The sequence below is a fragment of the Equus asinus genome, chromosome 3, assembly GCF_041296235.1.
Source record: "Equus asinus isolate D_3611 breed Donkey chromosome 3, EquAss-T2T_v2, whole genome shotgun sequence".
NCBI lineage: Eukaryota > Metazoa > Chordata > Mammalia > Perissodactyla > Equidae > Equus > Equus asinus.
In genome coordinates, this window is record NC_091792.1 from 1,694,761 (window position 1) to 1,718,751 (window position 23,991).

At 46.1% G+C, this 23,991-nt stretch overlaps 2 protein-coding genes across 10 annotated transcripts in view; one reads left to right on the forward strand and one right to left on the reverse strand.

Moving 5' to 3' along the window:
- Positions 1-20,471, reverse strand: part of INTS12 (integrator complex subunit 12) — a 30,114-nt gene extending 9,643 nt beyond the window's left edge. For 4 of the 6 annotated variants that reach the window (XR_006525781.2, XR_006525782.2, XM_070504535.1 and 1 more), the window contains exons 1-5: positions 20,351-20,471; positions 12,391-12,555; positions 7,251-7,403; positions 5,121-5,308; positions 3,320-3,479 (exon numbers count right to left, since the gene is read on the reverse strand). Coding sequence is in view for 4 of the 6 variants with exons in the window: in XM_070504535.1 (XP_070360636.1) it covers positions 3,320-3,479; positions 5,121-5,308; positions 7,251-7,403; positions 12,391-12,546 (657 nt within the window). In the remaining 2 variants the exon portion in view is untranslated. Of the gene's footprint in view, positions 1-3,319; positions 3,480-5,120; positions 5,309-7,250; positions 7,404-12,390; positions 12,556-14,599; positions 19,987-20,350 lie in introns of those variants that run through there. The other 2 variants (XM_014858410.3, XM_014858409.3) reach the window with 2 other exon arrangements.
- GSTCD (glutathione S-transferase C-terminal domain containing) overlaps positions 20,456-23,991 on the forward strand; it is a 140,337-nt gene continuing 136,801 nt past the window's right edge. For all 4 annotated transcript variants that reach the window (XR_011501811.1, XM_044767450.2, XM_014858408.3 and 1 more), the window contains exon 1: positions 20,456-20,648. The gene's annotated coding sequence lies outside the window, so the exon portion shown is untranslated. The remainder of the gene's footprint in view (positions 20,649-23,991) is intronic.

The following is a 23,991-nucleotide window of genomic DNA, read 5'->3' on the forward strand; positions in this document are numbered from 1 at the left end:
GTCACTCATCCGTGCCCACTTCTGGAAGGTCGAGTGCAGCCTGCTTTATCCTGGCTTGGGCCTTCTTGTGTAATCTTCCTGTGCTATGGCTTGCAACACTGTATAATCTTGATCCTTAAGTCTCAATCCATCCTGTTTTTTATATTACATACTTTGCACATGAAAGTACCTTTCTTTCAAACATCAATTACAGAGCCACATTCAGATCATTAGTCAGTTCAGAGTATTACTAAGGATGCTGGAGAACTGTGGTAAAATCTCTCTCCCAGCAGGAAAGGAGGGCCACCTTGCCCTCTACTGCAGCAGCACGGGAGGAGACTGCAGCCTGCAGGCCAGTCAGAAACGCATGGCTCCATCAGCATGGCTTTCAGTCTACCCCTCCCTGCACCCATGTACACGACTCCAGGCTCAGACTCCAAAGCCCACCTCACGTGTGCCTCAGCAGATGCAGATCCACCACGATACAGCCCTGAGGGCACCTCCGCCTAGGAGACCAGGGCTGGATCTTCTTCTGCTTCCTCTGTTTCACCTACTCATCTCAGAAGTTGAGTAAGAAATAGCCAGAGGTCTTTGTCTTTTGCTGGTAATACTAGTCCAGGGAAATAGGATATTACTACTGACTCAGTGTTGCTCAACAAAGGCACTGTACTTCACAGAGCGGCTGCCTCACACGCTGCAGAATGTATGAAACTCCCCACTCAGGGCATAACTGCCAGCAGCGCAGCAATCAAAACCACTGCCTCTTTCCAATGCTGCTGACCAGGAGAGTGGTACCGCCTGAGACTGAGAAGCACTGCGCTAAGTCACACGAGACTCTTACCTGGTGCTGGGGCAAACCCACTACCTAGTAGAGAGAAAATCACAACTGAAGGACGACCTTGGACCCTGCCCCACATGATCACAACCTTCTTGACTAGGTCTTTCCATGATGGATACTGCAGAACCTGCCCCCGTGGAAGAAATCAGTGCAAGGAGAAAGGGGCTACGAGGTGCTATGTCCAGTATCTCTGAGATACCTTGGAGCAACAAGCAATGCACACATGAGCACCTCACGGGACACACGTACAGTGAGAACGACTGGCCCTGTCCCCAGCTCCTCTCTCAGTGAACCTGTGTTTATTGGATCCCGATCTCCAGGCTCACTCAGACCGTGCCTCCTGGTACTTCACCAGGTCCACTCGGTGTATTTTATTCTAACCATATTCTAACACCAGTCAGGGGCCCCCATTCAGGCCTCTGACTCTCAGACACACAGACTGAACATGCTGACTGCTGATTTCTGGTACTAACCCACATTTCCTCCATTTTATGTATCGTAAAATAGAACGACAGAATGTAGGATGTGTCCAGTCCTGAGCTCTGCTCTGGGGCTGGGCCAATGAATGAGACATGGTCTTACTGATAAATGAGCTACATATTTAATCTGCAAAGCTGATAAGGAATAAAAGGTAGCCCAGAGAAAGAGAAGCTGAGAAGCAGAACAAATGAGAACATAGATTCAAGGAAGGACACATTCGGTCTGGCACGGCCAGGGTAGGTGGATGTCCATGGTGAAGTGGTGCGAGAGAGGGGCACAAAGGGAGGCTTGGGTCACAGAAAGAGGGTCCATGCATCCACCCTAATGAGTATAACCTCACATATAAGTAATTGAGAGCCACTGGGTATATTTACGCAGATAAAGTTAGAAAAATATTTCAGAAGGATAATTCTAATTGTTCTAATTTTAGTACATCACGTAAGGAGACCTCTTACGAGACTAAAGCAACAGACAAGAAATGAGGGATTTGTGGAACAGGGTAATAAGAGCAAAATGAACAGATTTGAGAAGTATAGAAGGGGTCGAATTAACAAATTTGGTAACAAAGGGATATGGAATTAAGAAAGGCATCAAGGATAATGTTTTCCAGTTCAGGCAATTGGGGAAAAAAATTGAGTGGGGAAGAAAACAATTCTAATTTTAAAGTTGTTGAACTTGGAGTAACTGTGGGATATCCGTTTAGCTGCCAAAGTTCACTCCAGAAAGAGGGTTAGAACCATGAATACAGATTTGCTGTAAGCCAAGTCACAAAAAATGTGGGAGAAAAACTTAGACAGTGTTTACTTTATTAAGAGACTTACAATGAAATAATAATTAAAAAACTTTGAAGATATACTAAAGAAAGACATCATTATCACAAATTATTTATTTAACCAGTACCAATTCTTAGTGCCTGTTTCTGTCAATGCCCTGGAATGCACTTTACTGCTCACCCGTAATCATTTTGGTCGAGGTCCTGGAGGGCAAGTTTAAATAATAAACTAAATAAAAATCAGACTGAATTGGCAAAATAATATGTTGTCACAGAAATTCCTGTTGCAAACAGAAAGTATACATACTACTGAAATTTTACTACTTTTCATAGGAATGAATAAAAACATTTCCTATATCTGATTTAACTGATCAAAAGGTAAAATAGATACCTTGATTTTTTCCTTTTAACTAAGTACTTTTGACTTTAAAAAGATACACTTGGTCACAAAAATTTATGTAGAAATTCATTTGGTCGCCAGGCATGGGAACTCACGTATTAGCAGTCCCTAATCTAAGGTAGGGGAGCGGGAGGGGAGGAGAACAAGTCGCTGAAATAAGTAACAACTGGATTTCTTTAAAAGGAAAGTGACGAAGTTCATTTACCTACTTTTTAAATGAATAAAGGTTGGAAAACTATCCACTAAAACCAACGACAAAGTGTTTCACGATGATACTAAAGGCAGTTGTGTTAGTGAGCAGTAGACAGACAGTGCACCGGGAGCACGGAGAACACAGTAAATGGTCCCTGGAGGACAAGAGGGAAAGACTGAGGACAGTGACAGGGATGGAAGGGCAGGATCTTGACAAACCCTGCGTCTGCACACAGCCTGTGGGTCTGTGGGTCAGGCTCCCTCAGGAGCAGACATTTCAACACTCCTCACCAGACTCGCCAGACACTGGGGCTGGTTCCTCACCACTTCCCACCGTGCTCCGGAGTATTTTTACATGTTTGTAACCACACTGACATGCTAGTAAGGGTTATTCATATGTTGTGGGCATTCAGTTCTGTTTGTGTATCTGTATGAGAATAAGCGGAAAGTTGAATGAAGAGAAGTGCACACGACATGGTCTGGTCTGCAGGCACAGACACACAGATCACATGCACACACTATATACACAGACAGTTAAATAATCAGCTTATATTACATTTTTTCCATTATCTTAAATGCTCAAATTTTTATTTTGAAAAGCACATATCAATGAAACAATTGAGAGAGACTGTTTAAATGAGAGAAAAGTGATTCCTACCATTCTCTTCATTTGTCTGGTGCATCGGGCACAGTACCACACCAGGCGAGGGTCATTCACTTCCTTGTCTGTCACCTGCGGCTTGTGGCAATCTTGGTGGTAGAGATTGTGGCACTCCTGACATTCCACTAACTGATTACCAGATGCCACCGTCATTTGCCTAAGAACACACACCATTACACACTGCACTGATTTGAATGCAACAATTTAAGGCATTTCAGGGTTGTTGTGGTAAAGTCTGATATATTAAAGACGATTAAACTCTAGAAAACCAAAGAGCAAAACAACAAGCCTGCAAAGTGTCGCCTGCACAAGCACTTCACTTTCAAAGTTTATGCTCAACCATTAATAAATACAGAAGGTACCTTAGTAACTAAACGTGGCCATTCTCCTTGTCCTGTTTTTCTTTCTCCAGAAGGTAGAAGACTTCGGCTAGTCCTCCAACAGCCTCATAACATTTTCTTTATCCCTCCATTAAACTCCTTTATGTTTGTCACCTGCCTGCTGTCTACCTTCATTAATGTGTCAGTTGCCTAAAGGTGGGAACTGGACCTGATCCTCCACGGTGCCTACCACATTACTGTGCAGACACAGGGTGTTCAATAAAGAAACCTCCTATCGACTGAACAGAAGGAAGCAACATGTGTATCACAGAAGTCCAGACTCCAGCAGCACAAAAAGCAACCGCCACAGCCTTAGACTAACATCAGTCTCCTGACGGAGGGTTACACTTCCGAGTTCTCTCCCCATCCTCACTTTACCATTTCTTTATTTAAAAAGGATAACCAGGCTGGCCCAGTGGCATGGTGGTGAAGTTTGTGTGCTCCGCTTTGGCGGCCTGGGGTTTGGATCCCTGGAGTGGACCTACGTGCTGCTCATCAAGCCATGCTGTGGCAGCATCCCACATACAAAATGGAGGAAGACTGGCACAGATGTTAGCTCAGGGTCAATCTTCCTCACCAAGAAAAAAAAAAAGAGAGAGGACCTTCATGGTAGATAAAGGTTGAAACGACCAAATCTATGTGAAAACAATGAAGCTCTGGCAAACGATCCTGTTCAGAAGCACATTAACTGATTCTCTGTAGGGCTCACAAAAGCTCAGAGTCATCTACTCAGTCCCAACACAACAGAATTCAACATTTTCATGAAGAAAACAGCAACAAGATGGTAATCTTTTCTGTTGTTCCAGGCAGTGAAAGTCACTAATCATTAAAAATATAACCCCAGCACTAAGAAGTTTAAAATCTAGTTATTCTGATTTTTAAAATGTATTTTCTACTAAGCAGAATTAGCTACGTTTTTATAATTATGTACCCAAGTTTCAAAGTAACACTCAGAATAACCTACATGAGCCAATGATTTCATTTTGATTATCTTTAGGAAAATATTTAATGGTGTTTTAGGAAGTGATATATAACAGTTTACATTATAAGTACTATCAACAATTCAGGAAAAAAACCCAGACTTCTTTTAAAAAAGAGGGAAATAATCAAGTCTGCTGAACTTATCTTCCTCACTAAAGAATAAAGCAACAATTGCTTTCCCTCTAGAACCCAGGAACGCAGAAAAGGTTACTGCAACACAACAGATTAAAGACACCACCGTCAGGAAGACAGAGTATTTGAAGATTTTTAAGATGTTAAATTGTTACATGGGCAGCACATAGGGAATAATTTACTTATCTCCTACCTGCCTCCAAATAATAAAAACAAAAAAAAAACACCCAATAATTGGTCCAATTTTTTTTAGTTGTTTGTTCTGCACAAAGAAACAAAAGAACCTGCAGCAAGGGACAACCCACCTACAAACAACACAGGCCAAGCCCATCTCCATGGCAAAATCGTCAGCACTGGTCTCCTCGAAACTGGACAGGTCAGCCATGGCTAAGTCCTTGCTGGTCTGGACGGTAATGGGAGAGGACCGTGTCTCTGGTTTCTCCAATCTAGGTTTCTTGGGAAGATCAAGTGCTTCAGTGATGTCAGATTTCACCTATAAAAAGCACCCAATCAGAGAGTAACACGTGAGAACAAACTTCAAATCACTGAGAGACAGACAGGATGGACAGCATGGACAGCCTGCAACGACCAGGTCCACCTGACACACCTTCACATAGTTAGGGACAGATGCACACACTAAAGATCTGCACATTTAGAACGAACACAGCACCATTATGTTAAAGGAAACCAGCAAGGTGGAAATAAATAAGCCAGAGCAGTTTATATCTATCTGTATTTCTTTTTGTATTCTTTTATCCATTAAAGAACTCTGGAAGTTCAAAGCATTTTATACTTCTCTTTTTCTCCCCCTACATGAGATGCTTTGAACTGAGAAGCCACAACACTAACAAGGCTATTTTTAAAGGCTATTTTTTATCTTGAATATTTTTAATTATGAACTACTGACATTTAAAATATACTGAAAATAGGTAAATAACAAACTATCTGCCAGTCATCTAGACTTAACACATTGTCATACTTGCTTCAAAGCAAATTCTGGCTCCTCTCCTTAAGATATTAATGTTATAGCTACCTGTCAGACTGGCAAAAATTAAAAAGTCTGATAAGGGGCCAGCCCAGTGGCATAGTGATTAAGTTCATGCTCTGCTTTGGCGGACCAGGGTTTGCAGGTTCGGATCCCAGGCACAGATCTAGCACCACTCATCAAGCCACGCTGTGGCGGCATCCCACATAAAATAGAGGAAGATTGGCACCAATGTTAGCTCAGCAACGATCTTTCTCAAGCAAAAAGAGGAAGACTGGCAACAGATACTGGCTCAGAGTCAACCGTCCTCTCCCTCCACCCCAAACAAATTCGATAAAATATGGAGAATTGGGAATTCTTATACTTTATTGGTGAGAGTCTAAATTTAGTACATCCACTTTGGATAGTAATTTGGCAATGCCTAGTAATGTTGAATATGTACCTATCCTCTTACACCCACTTTTAGGAACACATCCTATAGAAACTATCACCATGTGCACAAAGAGGTGTATATAAAACAGCTTATTGAAGCTCCATCACAATAGAGAAATGGGAGCAAAAAGCTAATCATCAGTAAGAGAATGGATAAACAGGCTTATTCATATTATATGGTAGCTGAAAGAAATAGATCTACACATATCAACAAATGTAAATTTCAAAAGCACATTGTTAAGTGGAGAAAAGTTACCAAAGGACACACATAGGCATACAGCATGATACCATCTATATAAGTTTAAAAGTACAGAAAACAATACAATATAGTTTATGAATAGCCAATATTTCAGAAAAAAGTATGAAAACATATGGGACTAATATACCCCACCTTGAGGGCAGGGGCTACCAAAGACTTTTTTACTGTATTCTCTACTAAGTGCTAAAATCTTGATAATTAACCATGTGCAGAAATCATTCAAAACAGACGACCCAAGAATTACCTGAAGCCCTGTTCAGGTACACGTCATTCTGTAACAAACGTCACGGTTGGTCATTTCCATCTTTACTCTCTCGTCTCTATCTATGCTTCTCAACAGCTGTGCCATCGGGAATATTCGAGCTACACATTGAAGTAAAACTAGCACATCCCCCAGGGCTCAAAGATTCGTTGACAAGGACTTCAGCAAACGGTCCAAACACGTTTATAAATTTTACTCATTTTTCAAAAAAGTTAACGTCTATAATTATCAAAATATATTTACTGAGTGACGATTATGTGCTTTTACAACCACTGTTATAGAAAGGAAGCAAGCACAGAACACCGTTTCTGCCTGTCACCTGCTGATCTGCCTGTCACCTGCTGATCTGCCTGTCACCTGCTGACCCGCCTGTCACCAGCTGACCCGCCTGTCACCTGCTGACCCGCCTGTCACCTGCTGATCCGCCTGTCACGTGGTGACCCGCCTGTCATGTGCTGATCCGCCTGTCACCTGCTGATCTGATTAGGGAAACCCACCTTATCCGCAGGCCTCTTCTCAGCCTCCTTCTTCACCTTCTCCGCTGTGAGGGCCCTGCCATTATTACTGCCAGAAGGAAGACTGGATGAGGTTTTGGGCTCTTGCTTAATGGAAATAGTTTTTGTGCTTGAAATTTTGGGTGGCTCCACATCCTAAAAGGTGAAATAAAAAGATACCCATAAATAAACATTCAGTCTATCTAATATACCGTACAAAACAGACGATAAATCTAAACAATTTTCAGTCAAAATTAAGACATCACGCTGTGATCAATGTAACGTTCTTTTCTTTAAACAGCTTCATTCGGAAATAACTAATATACAAACTGCACCTATTACAAGTGTAAAATTTGATACGTTTTGCCATACAGTTTCACACCTGTGACACCATCACCACGATCAATATAACAGATATCCATCATCCCCTACAGCTTCCTTGTGGCCCTCTGTAATCACGCCTGGAGGTATCCATCCTAGGGAAACTGTTCTCCCTTCCTCAGGCAACCACTGCTACTTTCTGTAACCATAGATTAGTTTGCATTTCCTAGAAATTTACATAAATGGAACCATACAGCATGTACTCTTTTTCTGTCTGACTTCTTTCACTCAGCATATTTACTTTGAGATTCATCCATGTTGTTGAGTATACCAACAGCTCATTCCTTATATTGCCAAATAGTATTCCATTGAATGGATATACCACAATTTGTCTACCCATTTACTTATTGACAGACATCTGGATTGTGTGCGGTTTGGGGCTACTAAAAATAAAGTTGTTATGAAGATTCACATCATACGTCTTTGTGTACACATACACTTAACTTCTCTAGAATAAATGCCTTGGAGTGGAATGGCTGGATCATATGGTAGGTCTAGGTTTAACTATTTAAGAACCTGCCAACTCATGTTCCAAAGTGGTATACCAGTTTACATTTCGACCAGGAGTACACGAGAGCCCCAGTCCCTCACATCCTCAGCAACACTTGGTATGGCTCATCTTTTTAATTTTAGACTTTTCAATAAGTATGCAATGGCATATCATTGATTTAACCTACATTTCCCTAATGGCTAATGATGTTGAGCAGTTTTTCAAGTGCTTATTTGCCATACATGTACCTCTTTCAGTAAAGTGGTGTTAAAATTTTTTGCCCATTTTAAAAAACGGGGTTGTTTGTTTTATTACTGAGTCTAAAGTGTTTTTCATAGATTCTGCATACAAGTTAACATAACACGAGTTGCAAACACTCTCCCCCAGTCTGCGGGTTGTCTTTACATCCGTGTTAAACTTTGAATCCTCGTTCTTAGACTACAGCATATATCACAGCTTTGCTGATACACACGCTTGTTATCTAATGTTGTTAATAGTATAAAAAGGTTATGCACATGGTAGCTCCTTGGAATCACCAACCACCAAAAAAAGGAGGGCATTTCCCTCCCATTCTCAATAAAATCAGAACATCTGAGTGCAGTCTGTCTTCCATGCTGAGACCCAAAAGTATAAACCGTAAACAGGGCTGCTACATGCCAGCTTCAGGGCAGCAGTGGCCTCTGAGGAGGAAGGGAGGGAAGGGCCGAGAAGCAGGGCTCGACTCAGCAGCAGCAGGCTGACTCACTGTTGTGCTGTCTGTTTTTATAAATAAAGTTACATTAGAACACAGCAATACGTACTCATTTACGTACTACCTGCAGCTGCTTTCATGCTACCATGCCAGAATTAGTGTGAGAGAGACCATCTGGCCCACAACACCCAAAATATTTACTCTGTGACTCTTTACAGAAAGTTTGGTGACCACTTGTGTAGACTTAGGAAAGTCATGGAGAAAATCTTATTTTTTATTATTATTATTTTTTGGTGAGGAAGATTGTCACTGAGCTAACATCTGTGCCAGTCTTCCTCCATTTTGTATGTGGGGTGCCACCACAGCATGGCTGATGAGCAGTGCTAGGTCTGCAGTAGGGATCCGAACCTGCAAACCCTGGACTGCCAAAGCGGAGCATGTGAACTTAACACTATGCCACCAGGCCGGCCCCCGACTTACGTGTATCATGTCTGTAATGTAAAAACTGAGGACACACTCTTGCAGTGTTCAGCAAGGAAGCTGCTCAAGTCACTGACGGATGAGTTAAGCTCTAACTTCATTATTTCACATTCGACTTACTGATGTGAATGAAAATATCAACTAATCTTTACAGTGGAACTACACTTGGAGAGGCTGGTGTTAGTATTTATAAGCATACGACTGCCTCCAGGTGATCTTACACATGGTAACATATGAAAAACACTGGCTTAAATCATTCTCACACAATTCTAGAGACAGAAAGATTCAGCTGAAGGCTAAAATCAGATGAACCTGTGCTTTTTAAATACCCAACAAGTATTTTCTCTGAACCGACCAAGTAACTTCCAGTTAGAAACCTAAGGGCAGCAGGCTTTTAAATCACAATAAATCTTTCATGTACTAATAGATGAACTTCCCTTTGTTTTAGAATCTCAAAACACTGCTTCTTTAGCAACAACAGGTTTTCCTATTTGGATGATACCAACACTCAGAGCAGAAGGAACTCAGTCATGTGTTCTGCGGAGATGTACTAACTCAGCTGGTGTGAACCTGCTGAACCTACTAGAAGGGGAATGACAGGAAATGAGGTCACAGGGGCTCTACTTTTCAAAGACAGTTAGAAGGACTGGGAACACCAGAGCTAACGTTGAAAGAAGGGTGGCCACAAAACTCCCCTGCTCACTAGGGTGTGAAGCCTGGGGCCCGGCCTGCCTGGAGCTCGAGGTCTAGGAAGACGGCCCTAGTCACAAGCTCTGCCCCCTCCTCTGGTTCGCATCTGGGTCCACAGACCTGGAGGAGACGGCCCTCGTCACAAGCTCTGTCCCCTCCTCTGGTCTGCATCTGGGCCCACAGACCTGGAGGAGACGGCCCTCGTCACAAGCTCTGTCCCCTCCTCTGGTCTGCATCTGGGCCCACAGACCTGGAGGAGACGGCCCTCGTCACAAGCTCTGTCCCCTCCTGTGGTCTGCATCTGGGCCCACAGACCTGGAGGAGACAGCCCTAGTCACAAGCTCTGTCCCCTCCTCTGGTCCGCATCTGGGCCCACAGGCCTGGAGGAGACAGCCCTCGTCACAAGCTCTGTCCCCTCCTCTGGTCTGCATCTGGGCCCACAGGCCTGGAGGAGACAGCCCTAGTCACAAGCTCTGTCCCCTCCTCTGGTCTGCATCTGGGCCCACAGGCCTGGAGGAGACAGCCCTAGTCACAAGCTCTGTCCCCTCCTCTGGTCTGCATCTGGGCCCACAGGCCTGGAGGAGACGGCCCTAGTCACAAGCTCTGCCCCCTCCTCTGGTTCGCATCTGGGTCCACAGACCTGGAGGAGACGGCCCTCGTCACAAGCTCTGTCCCCTCCTCTGGTCTGCATCTGGGCCCACAGACCTGGAGGAGACGGCCCTCGTCACAAGCTCTGTCCCCTCCTCTGGTCTGCATCTGGGCCCACAGACCTGGAGGAGACGGCCCTCGTCACAAGCTCTGTCCCCTCCTCTGGTCTGCATCTGGGCCCACAGACCTGGAGGAGACGGCCCTAGTCACAAGCTCTGCCCCCTCCTCTGGTCCGCATCTGGGCCCACAGGCCTGGAGGAGACGGCCCTCGTCACAAGCTCTGTCCCCTCCTCTGGTCCGCATCTGGGCCCACAGGCCTGGAGGAGACGGCCCTAGTCACAAGCTCTGTCCCCTCCTCTGGTCTGCATCTGGGTCCACAGACCTGGAGGAGACGGCCCTAGTCACAAGCTCTGTCCCCTCCTCTGGTCTGCATCTGGGTCCACAGACCTGGAGGAGACGGCCCTAGTCACAAGCTCTGTCCCCTCCTCTGGTCTGCATCTGGTTCCACAGACCTGGAGGAGACGGCCCTCGTCACAAGCTCTGTCCCCTCCTCTGGTCTGCATCTGGGCCCACAGACCTGGAGGAGACGGCCCTAGTCACAAGCTCTGTCCCCTCCTCTGGTCTGCATCTGGGCCCACAGACCTGGAGGAGACGGCCCTCGTCACAAGCTCTGTCCCCTCCTCTGGTCTGCATCTGGGTCCACAGACCTGGAGGAGACGGCCCTCGTCACAAGCTCTGTCCCCTCCTCTGGTCTGCATCTGGGCCCACAGACCTGGAGGAGACGGCCCTCGTCACAAGCTCTGTCCCCTCCTCTGGTCCGCATCTGGGTCCACAGACCTGGGAGCTCGGCACTGCACGGCTAGAGCTTTGGGAAGTTTGGAATAAGGTCGCAGTAGGCCTTGAGAATAAAGCAACAGCTGCCATTCTCTAAGAGCTGGTGTGTACCAGGCAGGCAGGACACTAGGTGACGTACATACTTTACCTCTCTTGATTTTCACAAATTTGCAATGTAGTTCTTACTATCCCCATTTTAGTAATAAAGAAACAGCCTGGGTGAAATGAAGATACTATGTGCCTCAGTCTCCTAATTGTAAAATGAGGAAAATAAACAACACCTACCTCACTGGACTGTTACCACAATTAAAATTAATTACACACATACACCACTCAGAAAAGTACCTGGGACACAGCTGTTCAAGCTATGTCATCTGTGACCACACAACCACTAAGACGACTGGGATTTAAAACAGGGCTGTCTGATTCCAAAATGTACATTCTTTTCACACAAACCCGCTTGGCGGCTTTGTCATTGTCAAGATTGGGGCACACAGTTCTCACACACCTGCTTTTCCCTTAAATTATCCTACCCATACTCAATTCACTTCCTTGCAAAATCCCTGTCCTTTTACTTCCTGATTTTTTGCCCCTAAAACATCAGAGAATAATTACAAGTTATGGTTTCATTCAGTAGCTGTTAAAAAAAATTTTCATCATAAAGAATTAAACATTAAAACATGCTGTGAACAGCAGGTTTCTCTAGACATAAAGCATCAGAACAGAACCGTTCCCACCCAGCTAACTCATCCATGCTACGTGGCTGTCCTCTGAAAGCCTGAAGGAAGGAGGAAAGTAAGGAGGAGAATTTCTTCACGCCCCAGGAGAGAGGACTTGGCAGAGAGAGAGTCCTGGGATGGTCTAAACGCTGCTACTGCACTACCACAGGTCTTACAAAGCTCCCTCCACGCTTTCACTCCCGGAGGCACCTTTTGGGATGGACGGTAACTTGAATCAACGCCTCGAGCCAAAGATTCATCAAGTAATGCCTTCAGCTTTTCAGCAGAGTCCTTACTCTTCGAATGTAAGAAGCCCAGTGCTTTCAAAAAAATGGGATCAAGTTCCAGGTTCACAGCAGCAGCCATTGCAAACACCTGAAGAAAAAGAGAGGAGAAAGTAGAGACACTGCGCAATTATCTATGTCAAAATTTATTTCTTTTGTTTATAACAAGTAATACTGTGTACATGATACAAAATTCAAAATATCCAAAAGCTTATTAGAGATAAAGGTAAATTTCCTTCTTACCCCTGACTGGTATTATCTAGTTCTTTCCCCCCAAGGAAGAGCATTATCAGTTTTCTGTGTCCCCAAACCCAAGCTCTGAATCCTGATAAGCTCCTCCCTGCCAGAGCCGCTTCCTGATTTAAAATATTCAGTACACATGAACTTCACGTGTTTAGGTGGAGTCCACTACATATCAGAATTTCTTCTCTCAAACCTTCTGTTCAGGACAAAGAAACAAAGGAAGATTCAGGGTGGGGCGGTGTCACAGGAGGGTGACGGTTGGAGGGCGCATTGAATGACAGCTACACACGAAGGGCAGCGCTGCAGCCTTCACACCAGCTGCCTCTGTCTGTCTCCGTGGTCCTCAGCCCTAACCCTGAAAGCTCAGAAAACACACCAGTGATCCTCTTGTCGGGTCACACGTAGAAGCAGCATCTCAAGCCTGAACCTATTTTAAAAAGCAAGGTCTCTGAGCAAAGGTGCCGAATCTACTTATCCATCCTTCCATCTCCCTCCCACAGGGCCTATGAGAAGGCTCTCCATCCTGAGGAGCTTAAAAAACAGTGAGGCTACACATCAAAGGCTTAGGAAATTTCAAAACATTAAAAAGTTTTGTTTTCCACTAATATCCATTCTATCATGTGGTTCTACTTCTGATTGTCACTTTTTCAAACACTTCTCCAGGCAAGGAATTATTAAAATAAAAATGTAGACTTTGTGTTCAATCCTTTGATCAGTATTCTCAGGCTTGAAATCATCTTCTATCCTTGAGGTTAACATTATAAGGCAACACACTTGCACTGCTGGAGGTAAGGTTCTGCCAGCAATCCCACAGTAATCTCTCATTTTCAGGGGTTTATAAAGCCGTTAGAACTTGCTGTAGGTTGAATCTTGGCATACGAATGCTCAGCCTGAAAATGGATTTTGTTTGTTCCTTCTCCATCCACTTCCCCGCTAATCCGTCTCCAACTCTAACAGGAAACACACACACACACACGTAGAGACACACATACAGCCCCCCTAGGCTTTTTTTTTTAAGTTTTCAAGAAGGGATTAGATTAGATCTAATGGCCTCAGAATTATTGTCAATTTCTGTGCTCTACTAAAATATCTGAATTCCTGATGAGAAAGAGTCTATACTAGAGGGAGAATAACCTACCCCTAACAGATTTATTAGTAAGAACTTAACAAAAATTGAGAAGCAACCTCTGTCACTTCTTGAGACTGTATTATCACATACCATCATTTGCATATAAGGACAGGTACAGAAAGGTTATTTCAAATTTTCTCCTGGGGCAGGTCACCACACACATTCCAAGAAGGCCCGTCATTAAAATGTCCAGGACAACAAAGGTGCCTCTCCTCCCGCGTGGACGGGGAACACAGCCTCGTCTTTCCGCTAACGTAGCTTCATAGCTAGACACGGTGGTTTCCTCATCCAGAACAATCTGTTCGTGAGGTAGTGACCAAACAGCTGAGACTTAGAAGGATCCTTCTAGTATACTAGAAAAACCACTACTTGAAATTTCTATGCTGAAAAGCAGAATCAAAGTATTTATCATATCACTACACATTTCCATAGTCACAGATGAAAGGTGCAGAGATGAGTGACAAGTCAGCACCCAGGTCACAGACTGCAGGAGCCACATCACAGACACTGACATCCCAATAGGAACCTTGGAGTTGGTTCTTTTTATACAATCCCGCAATTATAAAACTGAACAGGCTTTGTACCCCTGCCCTAAATTAGCAACATGTCCCTCTGGCCCAGGGGTCTCTACAGTGGAATACAGGGAGAAAATATGAGAATTCCTTTGTATTTTTTAATTAAAAAATAAACTATTAATATACAGCGTGATAGTAGTGATGCATACAATTGGTAACTAAATATGCATGTATGGAAGTGTGCTCACTTGTTTTACTCACAGGATACACGGTGAGAAGGGTTGGAGGCCACTGCTTCAGCCTGTCCAGCAACTTTGGTGTTCCTCTCCCTGTCACATCTACTCACGGCTGCTTTAGGGCAGACTGCTTACCCCGCTAATCCCCAGGACCCTCATTAGGCTCAGCCTCTCCCTCTCCACAACAACTTCACTGCCCATCATCCTCGAGACTCTACTCATCACCGACACACTCCCCTGTATTCTCCACTTTTCTCTCAAGAACTCCTTTTATCTCTTCACCTTTACTGTCTGCCTCCCCCCTACCCCCCACTCCCGCCCGAGACATCACCATTCTCACAACCTCCTCCCAAGAAGTGTTCCTTTGAGTTCTTCCTACTCAAAGAGCAAAGAGAGGTCTACAGAGACCTTAGACTAAATCGCTGCTTTGGGAGAAAATTCCATGGCCACCATTTATCAGCACCGCCTCCTGAAATCCACACTCTTGCTAATGTACAGAACACTCGCACCAGGCTCTGGTCATCTCTCCCTGCCAACCTCTTTGGCAATTTTTGCTTCTAAACTGGTATCTTCTCCAACTCCTGCACTCAATTTACTGAGATCTTCAACCCCAAGGAGCTTCCTCTTCAGCCAATAAAACTTGACACTTGCCACAACTACTCTCCTCTTTGACTACACTCCTCTGCTCCTCTATTTCTTCCAACACTTTGACCCAGGACCCTCTTCCGGGTACAAGACACTCTTTCTTTTTGGGTTTTTTCCCCTTCTTTACTCCCATTCTACCCATACTGTGAATTTATAGAGGCCTCCAGTTTCTTGTTCCCTCTGCTTTCTCCTTATTGTCGCCTCTTTGCCCTCATCAAACAGAACACAGTAGTTGGGCCTAAAATAAAACCCTCCGGGTTGTGTGTTTTATCCTTCCCCTCTCAGTTTTCTGTCTTACTCTTCCTCTCCCCTCTGGATTCCCTTCTCTGGTTTCTAGTACTCCTCCTTTCTTACTGGTAAATGCACATATAGTGAAAATTTATTTTCCTTCTACTGAAGTCCTGAAGAGGTCAGCAATTCTGGTATAACTTTGCCAATTTATCTACTTTATTATTTTCAAAAAATATTTTCCTGAAGTTAGAAGAAATCATGTTACTTCTATACAATCCCTTTCATGTATATTCCAAAACCCATGACCAAAACAGACTGTAAAAGAGCCGTATCATTCTCACTGTAGATTAGAATTCTAGAAAACAAAGTCTGAGAGTGTGGCATGTGGGTGGACAGTTACAGATGTACACCTACAGATACAGACATATGAAAGAAATTTAATGCTTTAAATGTAGGTTTAATTTAAAACCTAGATGTTGCTTTACAAAAGGAGAACGTCAGAAAATTAATCTTAACCACTTTAAAAAACGTCAATGACCTAGGAAAGTGGTAGCAGTGACATTGGTGGGAGTGAATTCTTTGCTCATGCTAGGAATTGTCTATGACAAACGCATATAAGTGACACAGAAATTCCTACACTAAACAATGGTTTTTCTTCATCTCTTTTCTCTTTCTTGACTTATCTGCAGTGTGTCACTTTACTTCCTGTCCCGCTTCCATTCCACAGTCCCGCCTTGCAAGGACTCTCCGGTACTCGAAGCACTCCCATCCCTAGGCCACAGCTTCCTCTGCTTTGCAGCCATCCGCTGCTAACCACCGTCTCCCCACCCACACCCAAACTCCAAGGGCACTGAGAGGAGCACACACACTCCACATGTGCAGTCACCATTCTCGCCCAGGCACTCGACACAACCTCGCAATCCTATCGTGCTTCTCCTGTCAACTAATTTCCCCACTTTCTGCAGAGGCCAGTCACACTCTCTCCACTTTCCTTGAAACTGCTTCCCTGTCTCAGTAGACGGCCTCACCTACTTCACAAAGAAACAGAAGCTGTGAGAGAGGAACCAAGTCGACTTCCTGTCACCACACGTACAGACGTACCTGCACCCCTCCTCTCCTCCTTCCCACCTGATAAACGAGGATGGGACTCTCCACGTAACGCCACCAGCACCTGATCCTATCTTCTCCTTCCCCTCAGGAACCCTGAGCTGTGGCTTATTAACTGCGTCTTCTCCACCTCCAGCCCCCAGTCTCTTTCCTTCTACTGGCATCTTTTCATCAAGCATCTTTTCATTCACATTTAAATATACTCAAGCCTCTTCTAGCCAGTCTTCTTCGTTTTATAGCAAAACTTCCTCAGAACGTCATCTACCTTTTATATTCTTTCTTCATTCCTTCTACTTATGCCACATTTCTTGCAATTTGGCCTTGTCCCACCACTCCATGAAAATGTTCTCGCCAAAGTATTCACAGCCTTATTCAGCTAAATATAACAAATACTATTTTCTCCTCCTACTTATTTTTCAGCCTTCTCTGTAGGTTCCTCCTATTCCACTTAAAAAAAAAAATGATTTCCTCAAGGTTAGGCTCTGAGTCTCCTCTTCTCTCAGTCTATACCTCCTCAAGATGTGTTCTCTGGATCAGCAGCACGCGCACTGCCTGGGAACCCGTTAGAATGCAAACTCTTGTTCTCCACCGCCAGACCTACTGGAGAAAAAACCCTGGGAGGGGGCCCAGAAGTCTGTATTGAACCTTCCAGTGATTCTGGTCCACTCTGAAATTTGAGAACTACTGCCATGGACAATTTGATCCACACACTTCTGCCAGAGATTATGAATTTCTCTCTCCAGCCTATGCATCTCTTCCAAGATTGAACTGCCAGCGTGACCCGGATATGTCACTAAGGTAGGTGCCTCCTACTCAACGCAGCCCTAACAGAGCCACAATCAGGATCTTCTCTCATCTCCCAGCCAATTCCTCCTGTAGTATTCCCTTTCTCAAGTGATACTTGCCCCATCGCTCCAGCCAGAAACCAGAGAATCAGCTTGAACTCCTCCCACTTCCTCATCCCTGTCCCCATTTAATCGCCCAAGGCTCCTCAAGTTCACCTCTCAAGTTCATCTCTCTTTTCAATCCTTACTACTACTCCCACCCCAGACCAAGCCACCATCATCCATCTATCATCCGGCCCCTGTAATAGCTTCATCAGAGTCCCCACAACCTCCCTCTCCCCCTCAAATCTTTTCATATCCCTCTGCTGATCAAAACACTCTTTTCATTTCTCACTGTCCAAAGGTAAAGAACCAAATTCTGAACAAGGTCTCTGATGCCTGCATGATCTGGTAATACAGGGAAAGCAGGGCCGACAGTACCTGGTACAGACAACACGCTCACCAAATGTTACCTGGTATCTCAGGCCATCCCCACTCTCTGCTGAGGCCACACGACCTACTTCAAGTCCTTCGACATAGCAACTCTTTCTCACCTGGTACTTTAGTAGAAAGTGTCCAACCCCTCATCTTATTCATCCTTCAAGTCTCATTTTCTGCACATTCCCACAACAAAACAAGAAGTGTTACCGTTATACGGCCCCCAAATATCCTGTACTTAGTGATAATACCTACTACACTGTTAATTATGCAAACAGTGCCTGTCTTTCTCACCAGAACCCAAGTTCCACAAGGGCCAGCTCTGACCGGTCTTGCCGCCTGCGCCCGGCACACAGCAGGTTCTCGGCAAACGCTGGCCAGGTGAGATCACGCTCTCCACTTCCTCTTTCAAACTCCCCTCTCCTCGAGTTCTACATGATCACCTTCTCTGGGCTTCCTCTTCTGTCTCTGACTACTCTCTCTGGCTCATCTTCTCATTCCTGTTGTTCTTGGCATTGCCCAAGGATCTGTCCTTGTCTACCTGCCTTAGTTCTGCTCCCAGTCTCTTCCCTGGTGATCTCATGGATGTCACGTTCTCAACCACCACCTCTAGGCAGAGGATGCCATATGTTTACCCCACCCCAGTCTCTCTTAAGCTCGAATCCTGCATTTCCAGCTGCTTAGCAGACTGTCTACCAGATTGTCTTAATGGTCCCTCAAGTTCAGTGACGACTAAACTTGACATGATGACTACCTCCCCCAGACTTCCCTGTCGTGCACTTTCTTCCAATAAACGAAACAACTCGGTTAGGCAGAGCTGAGTCCGTCATCTCTCAAGCACCAACACCCAGCAGGCCTTTCCTGTGGGTTCTGACGCTACAACATTTCTCACACCTGCTCCCTGTTTTCCACCTCACTGCTACCACTCAAATTCAGGCCTTCATTAGCTTTTTCGTACTATAGCAATAATCTAGTTATTCTCCTCGACTTCAACACTGTTGCCATATTAATGTTCCTGAAACACTTTTTTTTTTTCATTTTCTTCCTCAAAAATTAAGGCTTCCCAATGCCTTCAAAATAAAACCCAACTTCTTGCCCTAGCATTTAAGCAGATGCGTTAACTGGCACAGCAAACCTTACCTCTTCACCCCCAGACCTGCCTTCTGGCAAAGCCATTAGCTGCCTTGCCACTTCTACTCTTTTTTTCTCTGGGGAGCTTTTTGCCCATTTTTAGGTTTCTGAACCCCCTCAAGAGGCAGCTCTCACACGACGTCTCGCCAGGACTGTGTGCACAGCTGGCGTGTCCTCCTCCACTGCGGAGACCAGGGCCCCCCTCCCTGCCAGGACACGTGCACCGCTTCCTCGTGGGGCTGCCTCTGGCCTAGAACCATACTCCGGTGCACAGGTGTTCTCTTCGCTGTAAAACAGAGCTCTAAGTACGGAGTCTACACTCATCTTTCCGCCCATCGTCCTGCGACTCTGCGAAGCCCACAAAATGATGGCTGTGGAGCTACTGAAGGATCAAGGCAAGTACAGCGGGCTTTGCTCGCCCACTCAGCTCCAATAATCTCCCAATCACTTCGCAGAAAGCACCAAAGGAGGTACTCCAACCTGCCGCCAGCGCGCCGCGCCCCGACACCCAAACGGCACACGAGCGCCCACGGCCCGGCTCTGCAGGCCACGGCGCCCCGACATCCACACGGCACCCGCAGCGCCCACGGCCCGGCTCTGCAGGCCACGGCGCCCCGACATCCACACGGCACCCGCAGCGCCCACGGCCCGGCTCTGCAGGCCACGGCGCCCCGACATCCAAACGCCACACGAGCGCCCACGGCCCGGCTCTGCAGGCCACGGCGCCCCGACACCCAAACACCACACGAGCGCCCACGGCCCGGCTCTGCAGGCCACGGCGCCCCGACATCCAAACACCACACGAGCGCCCACGGCCCGGCTCTGCAGGCCACGGCGCCCCGACATCCACACGGCACCCGCAGCGCCCACGGCCCGGCTCTGCAGGCCACGCGCCCCGACATCCAAACGCCACACGAGCGCCCACGGCCCGGCTCTGCAGGCCACGGCGCCCCGACATCCAAACACCACACGAGCGCCCACGGCCCGGCTCTGCAGGCCACGGCGCCCCGACATCCACACGGCACCCGCAGCGCCCACGGCCCGGCTCTGCAGGCCGGCCTTGCGGGCCCCCGCCTGCGGGCCTCCCTGCCTCACGCGGCGCGGAGCCGGGGCGAGGGCGCGTGCCACCCGCGTGCACACCGCGCGCGGACGGAGCTGGCGCGCCAGTCCCTCGGGCCTCAGGGGTCTGCCGCGCTCCCGCCCCACCCGGACGTTCCCGCGCGAACTCCGGCTTCCTCCAGCCCCGCCCCGCCCCCTGCGGGCCCGCGCCGGGCGCCCACGGCGGCTCTGGTCCGTCCGCCTCTCCGTGCTCCTCACAGACACCCCGGTCGCCGCACCCCAGCCTCCGAGCCTCGCAGCCCGCCCGTCGCGCGGCCCCGGCACTCACCGCCCCGCCGCCGCCAGCTCCCCCGGCTCCTCGGAACCGGCCGGGCCGCCGCCGGCCTACAGCCGCAGCACAAAGGTTCCGGCGGCGGGGCGTGGCGGAGCGCCTGTGGGTGCGCGGCGGGAGGAAGTGACGCACTTTCTCCTTCCGGTGCGCCGGATTATGAACGAAGAGCGGTGCGCCGGCTCCCAGTCCGTGGCCCGGCGTCCCTCCAAAGGCTTGGCTGGCGGCGAGCGGCCCGCGGGCCGAGACTCAGGGGCCCGCGTCGGAGGCCCGCGCCGGGCGGGGCCGCCGCGACCAGGTAAAGAGTGCCGGGCATCGGTGCGCTGCGTGTCCGCGTCCGCGGCTGGCGGGGAGAGTCTCGGTCCCCGGGGCGGGCGGTCGGGGAGGGTCCCGGTCCCCGGAGCGAGCGGGCGCGCGGTCGGGGAGGGTCCGGGTCCCCGGAGCGAGCGACCGGGCGGGCGATCGGGGAGGGTCTCGGTCCCCGGAGCGGACGGGCGGGCAGGCAGGTCCCGGTCCCTGAGGCGGGCGGGCGGGCGGCACGTCTCCGTCCCCGAGCGCCGCGTGGCCTCCTCGCCGGGCGGCGCTGCACCTGCCACCAGCTTGAGTCTAGCCTGCCTGGGCTGGCTCCGGCTTCGGAAACCTGTCCTGACCCCTGCCTCCCTCCCGGCTCTGCCTTGCCTGGGCTTTGCTGACTCCCCTCTGTCCTTGACGCCCGTTCCTTGCCCTAAGTCCTTGGCTGTCAGGAAAGGGCCAGCACTCAATCCTGTCTTGTGCTGAATTATTGATCAGGAAGGTAGGGTACTCCTGCTTTTTCTAAACTTGTCTATGGAAGCAGTGTTTAAAGGAGAAAGTGCAAAAGCTGGCAAGAACTAGTTGAGGTGGCTGTTTTAAACAGGCAACGATGGTCATTTAAATATTGGGAAAATAATTTTTTTGCTATAAATACAACTGAATGATTTGCTGTCATATTTAATAAATCAAACGTTAAGTTATGTGAGTTTTTTCTTAATCCCTGGTAGGGAGTATATGCTACTGAGGGAATTGTCTTAAGCATATTCATTGTTTGGGTTATAGCTGAAGGCATCATTTTAAGAGGTCTCACTTCAACAATAAGTCTGTGAAAGAATCAATGATATTTGAGAATTGGTTTATCCGTTGTTTTTTTTACACTTTTATTGCACTTGCCTGCTTCAAACAAAGCTCAAACTTGAACTTCTGTAGTAGGGGACACATCAAGGTTGCTTTTTAAATTTAAACCTGTGTTTACTTTGTAGCTTTTGTATCACCTGTGACTTGAAATAAGAATAAACGCTCAGTATCCAATCGGCCTTTCTAACAGCAACAGTTTAACAGACCTCAAAGCTTAAATTCTGAGGCGAGTCAACTAAAACATCTGTAGTCTACACAGTTCCTTAGTGTGTGTTTTTTTTATCTTCAAGTATTCCAAGTAGCCTACTGAATTCTGTTAGGATTCACACTTGGAATGCAAGGATTAAACCATTTAGGTCATAAGCTGTTGTTTGCTGTGAGGATTCAGTAATCTTCTTTCAGGCTTGCTGAGTTTCTAATGTGAGCTTTTCCTGCTGTGGGTCCCTGTCAATTATGAGGTCAGGCTTAGCTGCAAGCATCATGGCTCCATGGCAACAGAGTCCTCCCTGACTCTCCAGAGAGAAGACATATACTTCCCTTATGGCTAAGGTTACAGTAAGCTTTTTTTACTTTTAAACATTTTTTCCCCCACTAATTGACCAGATAAGAAAACAGCTAATTTTAATTATAGGATTTTGTCCTCTAGGACCTAGCTATATATATCCCGTTACATGACATAATGAACACTGAAACACCTTAATTTTTTCTTTCCTTTTTTTAACCTTTAATATCTAAGGTAATTAGCTACTATCTAACTGTAAGGCAAGCATTTTTTAAAAATATATATTATTGTAAGGAAATAGGGTGAGATTTACAACCAAATAGTGTTATTTTGTGAAGTGTATAAAACAGAAGCTAAGTTCTAATATTGGTAATGTTGAACATTTGTTGTAGTAGGAAATTTAAGTGAGTTTAAATTTAAATTTTAATCTTTAAGAAAAATAAGTGTAATTTTTTCATACTTGTAAACCGTTGAACTACTTTGTACAATGTAAGTGGTTAATATGCCAATGGACTTAAGGTATCATATTTCTATTCTACTATTTTGTGACTCCCTGGCTTTCAGCCTCAGTAACAAACAGATTTTTTTCAATATTTTGGGGGAGAACCTTTTCAATTCAACAGGAAGCCCTTACCTTTCCTGAGAAGTTTGGGAATATAAACATTATTTGAGGCTTGCCCATCAAAATTTGTGTTCTTTAATAGTGTCAATGGATAAAGAATTTTAGAATACGTTATAAATGAAAAATGTTAGCTTCTGTTTCTTTCGGGCCTTGCTTATGTGATAGACATTGTTCACTTCTCACCACATACTACACAGAAATTACTGTTGTTGTTGTCTCCATTTTAAAAGTGAGGAAACTAAGCACAGAAAAGTTTTACATTGGTACTAAATATCAGAACCAGTATTTGGACCCAGTTAGTGAGCTCCAGATCTTGTTCATTACCTTGTATTTTTTGGTGTATAAATGTTCTACTTGCTAAGTAACTATGTAGAGTCTAGTTTGGTTCCCAGCTCTCTTGTCTGAATATCAATATACATGAAAACTTCTGTGCTTCCTTTACCTACACATCTGGATGGATTCTAGTTATACTTTTTCCATTTCAGCTCACAGAGGTGCTCTTCTTTCTTCATTTTAATTTATATGTAGTTGACTCTTAAAATAGATTTTTTCATTTGGAAGAGAAAGAATGATGTCAAGAAGAATGAGGCTCATGGTGTACCAAGACTAAAGTTCTCAGTAGTATTCTCATTACAGCGATTACTGTTACTCATTCATCTGCTTGCATTATTCATTCCTTGGACTAAAATTCCAGTGCTGTTAAGCATTGGAGATGTAATGTCGGGTGGTAAGTGCTATAAAGCAGAAGAAAGCAGGATAGGGGCTGGGGAGTGATGAGAGTGCTTTTTTCAATGCAGGTGGTCAGGAGAGGCCGCTCGGAACTAATATTCAGAGACCTCAGTGAAATGAAGGAGCAAGCCATGTGGATGTCTTGGAGGCAGAGGGAATAGCAAGTAGAAAAATTCTCAAGTGGAAGTGTTCCTGGCATCCTCCCAGAGCAGCAAGGAGGACTGTCTGGAGAGGAGTGAGCAAGAGGGAGGAGGGGCAGGAGATAGGGTCAGAAAAGAAGGGTAACTAGGATCACATCAGGCCCTGTAGGCTGTGATAGGAAATGTGGATTTTGTTATAGTGTTCTGGGGAGCCACTGAATGGTTATGAGCAGAGGATTTATGATTTGTGTTTTTATTTATGTTTTTTTATCTGATTTATGTTTTTAAAGGATCACTCTGACCATTGTTGGAGAATGGACTGTTGTATGGAGAGTGTAGGAAAATAGTTAATAGGCTTTTGCAGTACTCTTTTAAGGGTTGATGATGGCTTGGGTTAAGGTGACAGTGTGGAGGTACTAAGCAGTTGGATTTCTCATTTATCTCAAAGGTAAAAATAGTAGGTTATGAGAGAGAGAAAGGAGTTGAGTGAGACTTCAGT